The following is an 11000-nucleotide window of genomic DNA, read 5'->3' as shown; positions in this document are numbered from 1 at the left end:
GAAGAATAAGGGTATAGATTTACTGCTAAGTCATATAATTCCTACAATATGACTAGAAGTTACGTTTATCTTCAGAGGTCTCTGATTTTAGGGCAACAGAGGTAACGACTCCCCCTTTTAGATGCTTTAAGGATGTGAAAAGTCGTCGTCAGCTTACCTGACATTTTAATAATAAAAATAACTTCCAGGTTGTTCGAAGACATTTCAACCTTTATTATAAATGCCAGGGCAAAGTGATGAAAGCCATGACTTTACCCCCTCATTAGAGTTCTTGTTAAATGGGCCACTTCCTGTAACTTTTGCTCTCCTGCAGACGAGCCAGATGACAGAAACTGTGATTCCCCCAGAGAGGTGAGAAATCCAATTGCTGCCTTGCTTCTGATGTTGTTTTTGTTTTTGTTTTTTAAATCCAAAGAATGGAATGAAAAAAAAAAAAACCCAACAACAACAGCTACTTTTATAGTACACGCGTGTTTCAGAGTATGCACGTTTTTATGTGTGTGTGTGTCTGTGCGTGCACACGCAGGGAGATGCTGGCAGGCTGCGGAGGAGGCCGGTCCAAAGAGTGACTTTCCAGGCTGGAGATCCGTATCACATCAGCCGGAGGCAGAGAGAAGAATGGCTGAGCCGCTGGAAGATGGAGGTGGGAGAGAAACAGGTGTCTGTCTGTGTGACTTTAGAGCTGCGCTAACACAAAGGCTTTTGTGTTACGATGCCTCACGCCGACACCTCAAACACGTTTTGACAGATCATGATTTGACTTATTATTTTTGGAATGTCTTTGTCCTCCAGTAAAAGCATCTGACATATCTGCAGCCAGGAGTTGCTAGCTTTTTAGAACTGGAACTATTTGCTGGTATTGCTAAATAACCAGATACAAGTCGTGGTTTGCTCTGTGTAGTACCTAGTAGTACTGTGCTGTTGGGAATATCACAAAAAAAAAAACTTTAAATGTTTGTGTTCGGTGATTTTTGTTTTGTTTTGTTAAATGTTCATTTTTACTCAAATAAAAAGAGATAAAAAATACCCATTGAAGATTATTTTAAAAATGAAGTGCTTTCCTACGAGCTAGTTCAGTTCACGCTGCCCCCTCCGCTCACTCACGCATCTAATCATGGCTGCCCGCAGGCCTGCGTCCGCTCTGGTGCAGCATGCGGACGGCATCGGCGTTCACCTTAAAGCTGCGCTGCTTCTGCTGACATCGCTGCTGCTGTTACTTTCAAAGAAAGGATCCAGTAACAGGCGCAGTAACCATAGTGGGAAGCGGTACTATGGCTAGTTAGGAGCAAGCGTTAAATGTTTAGACATGTTTAAGCACTAAAACTTGAATGTGGCGGGGGGGGGCTAACCATAGACGTTTACACTTGACAAAGTCCCCCCCAAACGATGTCGCCTCTGGACCTCTGCCAGACTGTTTGTCACAGCAAAGGAAATACAGCAAAGGAAATAAAGCGACTGTTCTGGATCATTAGATATTTGAACATTTGCATAGCTAACTTACCACTGCACATCAGGAAATCCCCTTCGCTGTCCGCCTTTCAACAGAGACTGAAAACGCACTTCCATTCATTGGCGTTTATTTGTTCCACTTATGTTTCCCATTTTTTTTTTTTTTTTTCATGTTCTTATTTTCCATTATTTATCCTTTAATCCCGCTCATGTATAGCACTTTGTGTCGGCTGCGGTCGCTTTAAAGTGCTCTATAAATAAAACTGAGTTGAGTTGAGAAAGCTTTTGTCACAAAGTTCGCACGCGTGAAACTTAATCATGAACTGGGCAATACAATTTGAGCAGATGGTTTGTGACGACTTCGTGGTTCTGTTTGGATTTTTGTTTTCCTCCTGCACACATCACATCTGTGTCCAATTTTTTAAACATCTCATAATTTCATTCAAATTATCACCGTTTTTAATTTTCCCGCAACCATTGAAGTAGAACTACCCTAACGTGACCGTGGCAAAGTTAGCGACAGGCTAGCAAACAGGTCATATGATATCTGGTAGAGCTGCATGGACTCACTACAGGAAACCACAGAAGTGTGTGTGTGTGTGTGTGTGTGTCTGCGGATGCCTGAATGTGTGTGTGCGCGTGTGAGGAAAGTAAAAGTCAAAGACTGAACGCAGAGACAGGATGTGTGTGTGGTTGTGAGAGGAAGAGAGAAAGTCTTTCGTGTTGATTGACAGGTTGATGGAAACGCACAAACGACCTTTTCCACCCAGAGATCTCAGCGCTGCACCCATCGTGTGACGAGCCGTCCGGGGGGGGGGGCGTATCTTCCCGTCGGCGCTATCTCCTCGCTTACTGGCTCATCATCTGCCTTTCAAACCACGCTTTCTGTGTCGATCCAAAAGGCAGGTTGTCCTTGTGTGTTCGCGCTACTATATTTGAAATAGAAATAATAATAAATAATGCACGATCGAAATAAAGGAAATGCAAAAACAGGTTGGGAACGAATGGTGGAAGAAATGAGGTGAAGCCAGACGGAGGTTAACCAGTCGCAGATTTGTGTGTGTGTGTGTGTGTGCGTGTGTTCTGCCAGTCGCTTAAACTGCAGCCAGCTGTTAACACCCCCATCAATATTCCACCTTGCTGCTGTCTGAAGGAAACCTGGGAATCTGGAAAGTCTCCATTTCAGAATGAAATGAGTGTTTGAGGGTGAACTCTCTCTCTCTCTCTCTCTCTCTCTCTCACACACGCACACACATACACATACTTGAACAGGACGTGATTGTTACGTGATTTATTTAGATTTACAAACAAGGCTCTGGCGTTTTGCATGACAAAGTGGAGACGAGTCGTTTGTCTTTCCATCAGAGCTCTGCTTGGAAGCCGATGATTGTTTTTAACTCCTCCTCCATGCATGGACTCCTGATGTGCATTAATATTTCATCCCGTTTGCTTTCTGGCGAGCCGGTATACCTTGTTTATAATATTTGCTGACAACCTGTGAAAAGCTCAAAGGAACTCTAAGTTGAAAAGTGTTTCTAAAGAGGGATGAAAGTTCACAAACGAATCGTCACAGATTCTCTGTGGCTGTTCTCTTAAGGCTCGTTGTTTTGTTTTTAATTATATTTCCCGCTCGCCGCTTTCACGCCCCGAGATACAGAAGTAGTAAGTGTCATTAAGCCGGTCATCCTTTCCATCTTCTTGGTAATACTTTGGTGTTTCTTTGTTGCCTTAATCAATAAAGACATTTCAACGACACCCTTTGATTGACATTAGAATGGCCACTTTGACTTCTTTACCTTCTAGAGCCTTTAGCTTTCACCCTCTTTCTGCTTTGTCAGCGACTTTTATAAAGCTGTGGTTTTACGTTGCAGGTCCTCAGTTAGTTAGTTAGTTGGTTAGTTAGTTAGTTAGTGCAGCTGAAAGAAGTCGGAGTTCCTTTATTTTTATACGTTCAGCATTTAAAAATATCATCGACTTCCCTAAACTGCATCACTTGAGTCGCTGTAACTGCATTTCACACTAACGTGTACTTTTCTTGTGTGTACATTAGAGGTTCTGACCCAAACACATCCCAGGGCCTCGCCAGCTCTCAGGCTTACTTAACCTTTGACCTCAGCGCGCATACACGCCTCCTACAAATAACACACGTAAACACGAGACTGGATTTGTGTGTGAGTGTTTCATCACCACCTTTAAAGCCCCCCCCCCCCCCGGGGCAACCAGACATAACTCTATACCCCTATTGGCTGTGTGTATGTGTGTGTGTGTGTGTGTGTGTGTTTGCTGAAGTTCACCTAAACATCTGTTAGAAAGGGAACTGGTAAATCACACACTTCATTGCTGGCCAATCAGCAGAGAGAGGGGGACGAGGAGGACTTGAGTTTGTCTGGGGAGACGCAAAGTGCAGGAGAAAGTGGAGGAGGCGAGAGACAGACGAGGAGAATGGCAGGGAGAAAAAGAGCGAGGGAAGCAGGCTCGCTGTTGCAGAGCTGCCGCGTCTGGGCTGTAAGTGATATCGCTCTTTCCTATTCCACGTTTGCTTCGCGTGAGAAGTCTGCCAACGTCGTTTTCTGGAAGCGTTTCTATCTCTGCCGCCAAACGTCTTATTTCACGGCACCTTTTGCGTCTGCGCGCCCGCAGTGGTTCCGTTGTTTTTCTGAGGTGAAATAGTTTGAACATGCGGGAGGTCCCAGCGGTAAAGCGTTTCCTTTACTTTGTCTTTACTTATTTGATGAAGTCATTTATTCACAATATTTTCTTTATTTGGGTGTTGATTAAACTAACGCTTTAAGCTGTGCGTTTGTGTTCCTAAATGTGTTGATATCATTTAATTTTCACAATTTTCCACCTTTGGAAAATGTCGGAATGCATGTTAATGTTTGGAAAACGACACAAACTTTATTATTTTATAATCTGGACAGCAGTTGCTGTATTGTGCTAAAAACAAGTTAGCTTTTGTCAAACCCGATTATATGACTGGCCTCATATATGTGATCAATACTAATCAATGAGCGATCATCGTCAGTCGTCCTCTAGTGTACGAGAGGGTCCCCTTAGTGCTGTTTTTATCACATTCCCTGTTTGTTTGTGGTTCATTTCAAAGGGTCAGGGTCGGTCACGCTCATAAAAGGGGCGTGGTTTACGCTATGGTTCATTGGCGAGGTCATCGGTTGAAGGGTCAGAGGGGAAGGGGGAGGCGGCATCGGGAGTGAAAACATGACCGGGCCACGGGGTTTGTCAAAGTTCACCGTTGTAAGTCAAACTGTTCTCTCTGCCTTTGTTCTTCCTCACACAGGCCTGCTGTGTTTTTTTTGTGTCCAGGAATCGCCTTTAATTTAAGACGGCAGCCATTATGTCATACGCAGAAACGCTTTTTACTTAGATAAGCCCTAATCGACTAATCGTTTTTGTCGATTAGGTGCGAGAGGAAGCTCTGACGCGGAGTGTTTCTCCTTTATGAAGCAAGGTGACATTTTTGTATTTGCTCCATTCTTATGCTCCGCGTACGGAAAGGGAAGCAGAATCTTTAGTCTAACAACAAAGGCTTATTTAATAAATGTAATGTCGTAAATAATCCTAAAGAAATGAACAATTATTACAGGTCATTATCAAAGCAACTTTCACAAATTTAATCACTCTGTGAAGGCAATATAAATAAATTAAAATAAGTATTTAATCATAGCAGCATGTCTTTTTTTTCCCCCCAGGATCTGACCCTTAGGGTAACTTCAGGCTTTGTTAACCCGAGCGGATGAATACACGAGTCGCTCAGCCGCATCTCCGGAGGAAACGAAGCTTCCCGATTGGCTGGTTCAGTCAGCCAATGTTGCCGGGCAACACAGTTTCATCTTGTAAACTGGACGTCTGGCAGAAACGTGAGTGAGGTCCAAGTCCTCTAATGAGCTGATGCGGTCCAGATGCTGACAGAAATGATGGCGGCGCTTTCGCCACAACGAACGGACACGCGTAGAAATGGTTCCCGCAGGAAATCCACCAAATATCATCAACGAAAAAAAACATTGAATCTCATGCGAATCTTCAGACAAACAAACTTTGGAACGTTTCCACCAATAAATGTAAACAAAGAAAGAAATTCTTCCAATTCCTACAATGCAGTGCTTCCTGTTGTTTCTCAAGCTGCTGCTGGCCACAATGGCTTGAATTTATTCCGGCTCCTCCTCCTTCGTGATGTCAGCGTCGTGTCCGGCACTCCCATGCTGAGTCGCCAGCACAGTGTCACTCACACTTTTAGCAAAAACATTTTTTATTTCCTCAAGCATCCCAGATGTTTTCACAACTAGTGATGATATGAAAACTCAGAAGCGGAGCACGTGTGTGTGTGTGTGTGTGTGTGTGTGTATTTGTGCGTGTGGTCTGCCTGTGATCCATGTAACAGGCTGATTAGGGTTTTATGAGGTCAGAGGTCAACAGGAGCTGAAAAGAGCGACCTCCTGGCCCAGAGGTCAAACAGAGGAGGCATCTGTCTTGACCGAACACTTTCACTTTTACTGTCTGTCCTGCTTGAATTTATGCCCCCCCCCCCACCCCCCCTCGTGTGTCGCTGCCTTTCTTTTTTTTCGGGGGGGTTCTCAGCAGAATTTATTCCCATCAAACAGTGTCACACATTCACTGTGGCTTTTCAGGTTAGCGAGATGGAAGCCAAATGCTCCGTTCTCTTCAGCGTTAAAACCCCAAAAAGGAAATGATTTTAGGTCATGGAACTTCTCTGGGGGGGGGGGGGGGTTGTGGGATCTTACATCTGGGCCAGTGAGTTCCTCGTAGTTTTGTAACCAGTGAGATCATGGACATTTTTTCACATTATTCTGCGGCAACATCCAAATTCTTCTTGCCGCAGGACATGTTGCAATACCTAACGATCAATAACCAGTTCTAGATGCTGCATTTACTTCCCTCTCCTCCTCTTCATGTCGCTCCTTCCTGAGAGGGAACCTAATAAACTCCTCCTCTTCACACCCTTTCTCCCCACTCACTTCCTGTTTAGGGGAACAACGGAAGGATTGTTCCTGCCGCCTGGAGCACCAGGACCTTGATCTAGATGTTCAACCACATACAGAATATAGAAAACACCAACATACAGAAAGAATAAGACCTTTAATGTTCCGAAACGGTAAAAGTTCTGGTGGCTCATGTTTCGGGTTCTGTTGGTTCTTCACAGGCAGAGCGACGGGCCTACAGAGAGGCAGAGATAAGCATGATGGACGACCTGTCCGAGGGACACGCCCACAAAGAGGACGAGCCAGCCAGCCCGGCCCCTCCCCCTTCACAGCAGCACACAGACCCCGCCTCCCCGACGGTGGCTGTGACGCCAGAGCCGGTTGCCAGGGGAGAACAAGCCACGCCCAGTGAGGTAGAGCACCAGGTAAAATCACAAGAGAGCCTTTGATAAAATAAATAAATAATTCCCAACACATAAAAATAAAAACCCATGAATAAAAGCAACATTTTACTTTTCTAAAATAAATGTAAATAATTTGTAAATATTTATATATTATATTTATAAAAGTCACAGGGTTACTCACTGAAATGTTTTACTGTAAACCTTGAAAGTGGTTTTATTTGAGCTTTATTTCATCATTTATTGATTGGAAGTGTTCTCACTTTGTTTGGGCCGTTGCTGTTTTATTGCAGGAATGAAGGTTCTGATATCTAAATGTTGTCGATTTTCCTCGGTTCTTTTTCTGTGTTTGACAGCTTCTTGTTTCCCCCCCGCTCACTAACAGGATGGCAAGGGCTTTGGCATCGGTACTCTGGTGTTTGGGAAGCTGCGCGGTTTCTCCTGGTGGCCCGGCCGGATTGTTTCCTGGTGGATGAGCGGCAGAAGTCAAGCAGCTGATGGGACTCGCTGGGTGATGTGGTTTGGAGATGGAAAGTTCTCTGTGGTGAGGAGTTCTTTCTACTCTAGTAGATTCATAGAATTCTTGATCAAATTCAAGAATAATGTGTGTCTCGTCGTGACCATCCGTGATAGGCTTCAATGCCTTGTTAGAGTTTCCTTGTGCTTCCTTTTGCAGGTCTGTGTGGAGAAGCTGATGCCTCTGAGCAATTTCTCGTCTGCCTTCCATCAGCCCACCTACAATAAGCAGTCCATGTACCGGAAAGCCATCTTTGAGGCGCTGCAGGTACTGTTTAGGCCCGCCCGTGTTGTTTTTCAGTCATTATTTAACACTGAATCTATGTTGCTGCATTCCTTGTATTGAAAAAGACAAAAAAATATTCATTTAAAAGCCCAAAACTTTCATGTTACGCTGTAACTTATTTTCTTTATATGTAACAAGCTACCTTCATATCTTCATATTTATCAGTCACTTCATTAAAAAAATGCTTCTTTATTAACTGACTATTCCTTCTTCAGTTTCAATCCAAAACTATTTTTTATGACATTCTATTGTTTGACTGTACTTCATCATCATCATCATCATCAGGTGGCCACTGTGCGGGCGGGGAGGCCTGTCCCATCCTGCGATGCAAGCGATGATGCAGACGGGGTTGAGATTCAAACCAGACAGATGATCGAGTGGGCTATGACTGGTTTCCTGCCCAGTGGTCCGCAGTCCCTGGACCCTCCAGAGAGTAAACGCACGCTAATCAATATTTAACGCAGATGTCGCCTCAGGGTCAAACAGAAGTTCAAATTGTAGGGAATGAAGTTTTATTTATTTATATGAGCTGCTGTGACACGATAGGACGATATTCGTTACCGCCAAAGATAATGTTAGTTATTCCCACAGGTGAGCAGAATCCATATAAGGAAGTGTACCCAGAGATGTGGGCGGAGCCTGAGGCGGCGTACACGCCTCCGCCGGCCAAGAAGCCACGTAAGAACGCGGCCGAAAAAGCAAAGATCAGAGAGGTGATTGATGAAGGGACCAGAGGTAAGCGTCTGAGCTGCAGCTCCTTACTTAAACGTGAATCCCTGTTTGTTTGTAAAAAAAAATAAAAAATACTGTGATGCTTGTTTTGGAGATGAAAGACTTGAAAGATATGATAAAAAAATAAATAATATGTTGTGTGTGTGTACTCTGTTTCCAGAGAGACTTATAGTTGAGGTAAAAAAGAAGACCAGGAACATAGAAGGTAAACATGTTTATTTTATTTGTTATGCTTTTATCACAAAATTAAATTTGAAATTAAAAAGTCAGACATTAAATGTGTTTGTTGAGACCAGATAAATGGCTTTAGTTGACAGAAATATGAAATATGTTTGTTGTTGAAACAGAAACTCCTCTGGAAGGTTCTTGTTGACGTTTTTTGGCACAGTTCATCCATTTATTCTGTATAAACTACAATAATATCTCATTGGTGGACTGGAGTGACAAGAAATCAGCAGCTGGCCAAGTATTTAATGAATTTGTACGACCGATCTTAAACACAGTGTGGACGTTTGTGGCTAACAGGTGCTAAAAGTCCATCTGTCACACCTAAATGTGGATGTGGATGTAAATCAAAGGATACAAATGTGTAGATTATGCCCTTCTATGTCTGTGCTTATTCAGATATCTGTATCTCCTGTGGGAGTCTCAACGTCTCTCTTGAGCATCCTCTCTTTGGAGGAGCAATGTGCCAGGGCTGCAAAGTAAGAAATCTCCTACCACTTATTCTCATATTCAATCTCGCTTTTATTCTTATTCTCATTTTCATTGATATCCTTTTATTCTAATTCTCATCTCTTTATTCTCTTTCCCGTTCTCTGTTCATCTTAAACGTGATATTCATCATTTGTATCCTCCTGTATTCCCGCGGTGAGATTGTTTCATCAGTGACTCTTATAGTTTTTCTTATGTATTTTATATTTTTCTAATCCTTTTTCTAAAGGATTCTAATGCGTACTGACTAAGGCTGCAAGAAATAACTATTGAATAGTTTTTAAATACATGCCCATGAAATTAAAACATTGCGATGCACAACAAGGACTGATTGCCTCTGATGCTGTCTGTGCTCTGGCAGAACTCGTTCCTGGAATGCGCCTACCAGTATGACGACGACGGCTACCAGTCCTACTGCACCATCTGCTGTGGAGGCAGGGAAGTGCTCATGTGTGGCAACAACAACTGCTGCAGGTCCGGCGCACTGCTGTAATACCAGAAGTGGGAAAACCGCACTTCCTTGTCTTTGTGGGCAGGATGAGGTTTTGATTCCATATCAGGGAGGAACCCATAAATGTTAAAACAAGATTCGCGGCTCTCGTTATTGCCGGCAGATTCCTATCTGTCAATGTGAGGTTTTGTTTTGGCAACAAGACTCTGACCTCGTCTCTACAAACATGCACCAGCTCAACAGTCAAGTCGGTTTGTGTTTGCACCAAAATTACACAACCAAAGTTATCGCACAAATAATCGAGCATATCGTTGTATTTACGGAGACCATAAGTACACCTACTTTATATACTGCTAGTAATCCAATACATACCGTAGAACTCATGACCAAATAAAGTACACGTACTTAATACTTCCGCTAGATCGTACCACTAATTTATTATTCGTGTGTGTGCGCAGGTGCTTTTGTGTGGAGTGTGTGGATCTCCTGGTAGGAGCCGGCTCGGCGGCGGCAGCCATCAAAGAAGACCCCTGGAACTGCTACATGTGTGGCCCCCGCAGCGGCAACGGGCTGCTGCGCCGGCGGGACGACTGGCCCAGCAGACTACAGCACTTCTTCGCCAACAATCACGAGCAGGAGTTTGTAAGTCCGACGAATCCGTCTGAAGTTGTCTGAGCTGAATATATATATATATATATATATATATATATATATTAAACACTCTTATCTCTAAGGATCCTGCAAAGCTCTATCCTCCGGTGGCAGCGGAGAAACGGAAACCAATCAGAGTTCTCTCCCTGTTCGATGGCATCGCCACAGGTGATTGTTTTCATTATTGGATCCTAAAATATAATTAACGCGGTAAAAAAAAAAAAGGCAAAAAAAAGTTTGGGTTCCTCGACATGTTCATTTCGCTAATGATCTGTCAGACATTCAAAAACGTCACAATAATAAAAAGCAGAAAAGAGAGAGATCAGATCTTTCCGGTCCTGCTGATCCTGTTCCTCCAGCTGTCGGGACTCCCACATCCGGAATAACAAATCAATGTGTCTCCCAGGTCTGCTGGTGCTGAAGGATTTGGGCATCCAGGTCGACAAGTACGTGGCGTCCGAGGTGTGCGAAGACTCCATCACCGTCGGCATGGTCCGACACCAGAGCCGCATCATGTATGTGGGCGACGTGCGGAATCTAACTCGCAAGCACGTAAGTCACGTGCACTGATGCATGAATCCGCCACGTGTGGATCGCTTTTTCCGCTGCTTCATATCCCGTTTTTCTGACGCCGACGTCAGATCGAGGACTGGGGGCCGTTTGACCTGGTGATCGGAGGCAGCCCCTGTAACGACCTCTCCATCGTCAACCCCGCAAGAAAAGGCCTCTACGGTAAGAAACGGCGCTGAAAATCACACCAAGTAAAGCGTTCTGACGGATGCTGAACCGTTCTCTCCCCCCCTCAGAGGGAACTGGACGGTTGTTTTTCGAGTTCTACCGTCTGC

At 44.0% G+C, this 11000-nt stretch overlaps 1 protein-coding gene across 1 annotated transcript; it reads left to right on the top strand.

Moving 5' to 3' along the window:
• Positions 1 to 313: 313 nt before the first annotated feature.
• On the top strand, positions 314 to 10994 carry LOC137917344 (DNA (cytosine-5)-methyltransferase 3A-like; the record flags this gene model as incomplete). The annotated part of the gene is made up of 15 exons (XM_068760132.1): positions 314 to 351; positions 527 to 643; positions 6626 to 6829; positions 7191 to 7349; positions 7482 to 7589; positions 7893 to 8040; positions 8199 to 8342; positions 8500 to 8544; positions 8964 to 9043; positions 9415 to 9527; positions 9963 to 10146; positions 10239 to 10323; positions 10562 to 10707; positions 10797 to 10887; positions 10962 to 10994. Coding segments are annotated over 15 exons (1695 nt in total), but the record flags the coding sequence as incomplete, so codon positions are not given.
• Between the last annotated feature and the right edge of the window lie 6 nt (positions 10995 to 11000).

The sequence above is a fragment of the Brachionichthys hirsutus genome, unplaced genomic scaffold, assembly GCF_040956055.1.
Source record: "Brachionichthys hirsutus isolate HB-005 unplaced genomic scaffold, CSIRO-AGI_Bhir_v1 contig_361, whole genome shotgun sequence".
NCBI classification, from domain to species: Eukaryota; Metazoa; Chordata; class Actinopteri; order Lophiiformes; family Brachionichthyidae; genus Brachionichthys; species Brachionichthys hirsutus.
This window is presented reverse-complemented; position numbering and strand designations above follow the sequence as displayed.